Consider the following 3,787-nt stretch of genomic DNA (forward strand, 5'->3'; position numbering starts at 1 on the left):
CCGCATCTACGTATATGCATAAGTGAGCCCTTGATAACTAGATTCCTAGGAATACACCGCTTGCTCCTGGAACCAATCTCTTCCGAGGACCTCAGAGGTCCATAATAGTATGTGATAATCTCTAAGTACAGCTGGAAATTCGAGTAACCCAACTATAGAAGCTCGTACATATAGATATCTGAACACAGATCTAATATTATGGAGATCAAAGCTCCTCGCAATAAATTCTCGCTATAAATACTGCCCTGATGTCTTTGTGCCGGATCAATCATCGCACATTACAGTAACGAGATATCCTCTCTCAGAATCAAAATCATCGAGGTAACAGAAAAGCGAGATAATCTTATGATTATCGAAGACATAGCTTATATCACACTAGTCATTCGTGAGCCACCCCCACTTATCCAAGTATAAGTACGACTTAAGGCGGCTAACCTATCTGATACTTTTAGCCCTTCAAGGAGCTTCTATTCTAGCTGATCGGGTGCCAAGCGACAATTCTCTAGATGTCTTTCGTTTCAACCAATGGGCACAAGCCGCCCTGCCCTTTGCTATCATACAAGGAAGACTGCCAACTATCCGAAAGCTACTTCGTCGACATGATATTGATGTTAATAGTCGGAGTCCGAAAGCCCAACCTCCAATCCTGATAGCTCTCGAATATCAATAATACGAGATTTTAAGGATGCTTCTTTCAGACCCGCGACTCAATATCGACATTCAAGATAGCCGAGGATACACCGCACTTCATTTAGCTGTCATATACGATGACCCGGTTACAGTACAAATCCTCTTCGATAGCACGCGAATTGACGTCAACTATCTCGATTCCACGGGGAATAGTGCACTCCTTCTAGCTGCCACAACCTACGATGGCCTGGACCCCAAGAGAAACGAGATCATAGATCTTCTACTTTTAAATTCGAAGACTTCGGTGAATAAGCGAGATAAAAGAGGCCGTTTGGTGCTGTGGCATGCAGCAAATACTGGCAACAAAAGACTGATCCTTCAACTGGCGCAACTGCCGGATCTGGAGCTCGGGAATCCCGACAACAATAGTGTGTCTCCTCTAGGCCAAGCCAGGAAAAGAGGCAATATCAAGATAGTTGCACTTTTGTAGAACCTTGCTGCACGTGCTGGCTACTGGAGGATGTCTAGGCACGACATGGATTAGTCTGGCAATCGCAAACTTCAAATGGCATAATAAAAAGCTGGGCCGTTAAAGCCAATATTGAAAAGATTCTAGTAATGCTTCGTTTCAAGAACATACTTTAGGAGGTTTCGCAGAGGTCTAGTATAGGCCCGATATAGGAAGATAGCTGCACTGTTAACAATAAAGTACCGAAATTTCAAGAGGAAGTATTATATTAATTGGGTGCGAGAAATACCCCTAGTGATCATGTAACTTCGATAGCTGTCCCTATCATTAAAGAAAAAAAAGTAATCTTCGATATATTTGATCTATCCGCCACGGATGCGCTATGCAATACTCACAGCTGAGCACAGACTCCGACCGTAGAGACGCATACAGACCCTCCTCATAGCTATCGGGGAGAATCTGTCTCAGCGTAGTATTGGGCCTTATAACTATGGGTCCTACCAAGAATGCCGACTAATTAACTACCCACTTTTGATAAGGGCTTACTACGCAATTGAGAGTGGTCCAATCCAGGCTAAGAGTCTGTGGCAGCCAATGATATCGCAGATGGAGCCTTTTCAGTCCAATGGAACGATCGGAGTGGGGCTCTCGAAGGCGTTTGTTTCTGGGGATGATCGGTTTTCGAAATCCTGAGTGCTGATGATCTGTGTCTCTTCCTGCAGATACTGGTTTCTTAACGCTGAAAAGCCCCGGAGGTCACTCCCATGATTACGCCGAATCCAATCTGTATCGATGAAACGGGGCTTACTATAGATGGCATCCTGCAGGCGAGTCAGGAGGCGCTTAAAAGGGTCGCTATTGCGGGCCGGCGTTGGGGGCGGTGTGGCCCCAGACTGAGTGCCCAGGCAGAACACCCCACCAGCCAGAGAATCGCGCTTCTTCTGGTTGTCCAATAGCCTGTGTACGCCGATCTCTCGAGTGAGGCGCTAACACGCCGAACTACCACCCGCGTGTACGATAGCCCACAATGTTCCTGTATTAGTGGCCCATCGGTACTGTGGAATGTAGGTGCCACACAAGCGAGGTGTTCAGAGCCTCTAGGAGGGGAACGGGCTTGTAGTAGGGGTTCGGCTGGTGCCCCAGGGCTCTGAAGTCATCAGGTCGCGAACAAGGGTTCCTGGCCACCTTTTGGCTCAACGTCCGTACAGACGATCGCGACGGGTTTGCCTCCGAGATATAGCCCAAACACTGATGCTTATCGCAGCAATTATACGCTGTGGTGGGCGATCGAGAGAAACGACACTGCGAAGTAGCCCTCACCCTTAGCCCACCACCCCCGACTTCAATAACAAATTTTCCAACCAGGAAAAATACATACTGAAGCTATGGAAATGCTGTTTGGCAAGATAGATATTGATGCAGACTCGGTGAGCGATGAAGGCAGCACTCCTTTCCCACTGGCAATGGCAATAGGCTATAAGGCAGATTGTCCATATACTCATTTGGAAATTCGACTTGCAATATATTGAGGAGATAAAAACGTTATAGGCTTTGGGCATCTGCTACACGGAGAGGCTACTGTGGCACTTTTGAAACTTCAGTGGAACGGCAGGATACAGTATCAATCTGAACTCGGGAGACAATTATGGGCGGACTACGCATATGACTTGCTTTAAAAGGAGGGAATGAGAATCAAGGCCGAATGCTGACTGGAGTAATCGAAATTTGGCATGAAGAGAACCAAAAAAGGATAGTACGTGGATTAGACACCTAGCAGAAAAGAATTTTGTTCCAATAATTAATTCACTGCGTTCAGGTCAGCTCTAGTCAAAGGGTGTAGTTAGATGATTCTATTGCTGAAAAGCAACAGCTAACTATGTAGCTTCCTTAATTTAAGATCGAATTACAGAGGACTTCTAGATCCACAGTATCACACATGCTTCCAACTTTGAGTCCATCGCTAAGAGTACAGGCCGAAATGTTTCCTTGCTTGTTAAAGAAAGTGGCCCGTCCAGTCTTCTCTAATAAAATCCATACCGCTAGAAGGCCCTTTTCCGTAGTGCATGCTTCAACCGATACTATGGGAAGGTCGTGACCGTTGCTAATGGCTTTTCCGCCCAATTCTAGAAGCATGTTAGTCTCCTGGCCATTATTCTCTTATATTAGTGTACTCACTTGAGCAATCCTCTCCCTTTGGTACACTAAACGGTATTGAATGTCCCGTGCAGCCATGGTTGTTATTCGACCATATCATGCACTGGCTACCAACATCGACAATGCTGAGAATGCCAGCAACACAATACTTTGTGTAGATGGCAGTGAGGACTGGAAAGAGGAGGGGGCGCATAATGTCGGTTTTTGTCACGATGCAGGGTAGAGAAGGGACCTGAGAGTTCTTGCGCAAGATGATATCAATCTAGGTCGGGCTTATTGAACATATCCACCTGGGATGAGAAGATAGATTGAATTTATAGGTAATGTAGGATTTAGACCTCAGTAAAAGATCTACATACAGTACTATACTCAGATTTATTCTGAAAAGTGACAAATTTGAGCTCTCGAACGGGCAGTAAATTTGTTGAGGTAATAGGAACGTATCTCTAACCACCTTCAGGACGGAAAAACCAAAATAATCATCTAGATTTGTGGTGAGGGCCCCTGGTTAGTAAAATAAATTCGGGCGCTTTT

General features: G+C 45.6%; 1 protein-coding gene across 1 annotated transcript; it reads right to left on the bottom strand.

Moving 5' to 3' along the window:
* Positions 1-3,007: 3,007 nt before the first annotated feature.
* On the bottom strand, positions 3,008-3,446 carry N7533_011669 (uncharacterized protein; the record flags this gene model as incomplete). Its single annotated transcript, XM_057108319.1, has 2 exons — positions 3,008-3,222; positions 3,275-3,446. Coding segments are annotated over 2 exons (387 nt in total), but the record flags the coding sequence as incomplete, so codon positions are not given.
* Positions 3,447-3,787: the final 341 nt, after the last annotated feature.

This window comes from Penicillium manginii (genome assembly GCF_028828005.1).
Source record: "Penicillium manginii strain IBT 31320 chromosome Unknown utg000008l:1.0-3226943.0:1.0-3228205.0, whole genome shotgun sequence".
Classification (NCBI taxonomy): Eukaryota; Fungi; Ascomycota; class Eurotiomycetes; order Eurotiales; family Aspergillaceae; genus Penicillium; species Penicillium manginii.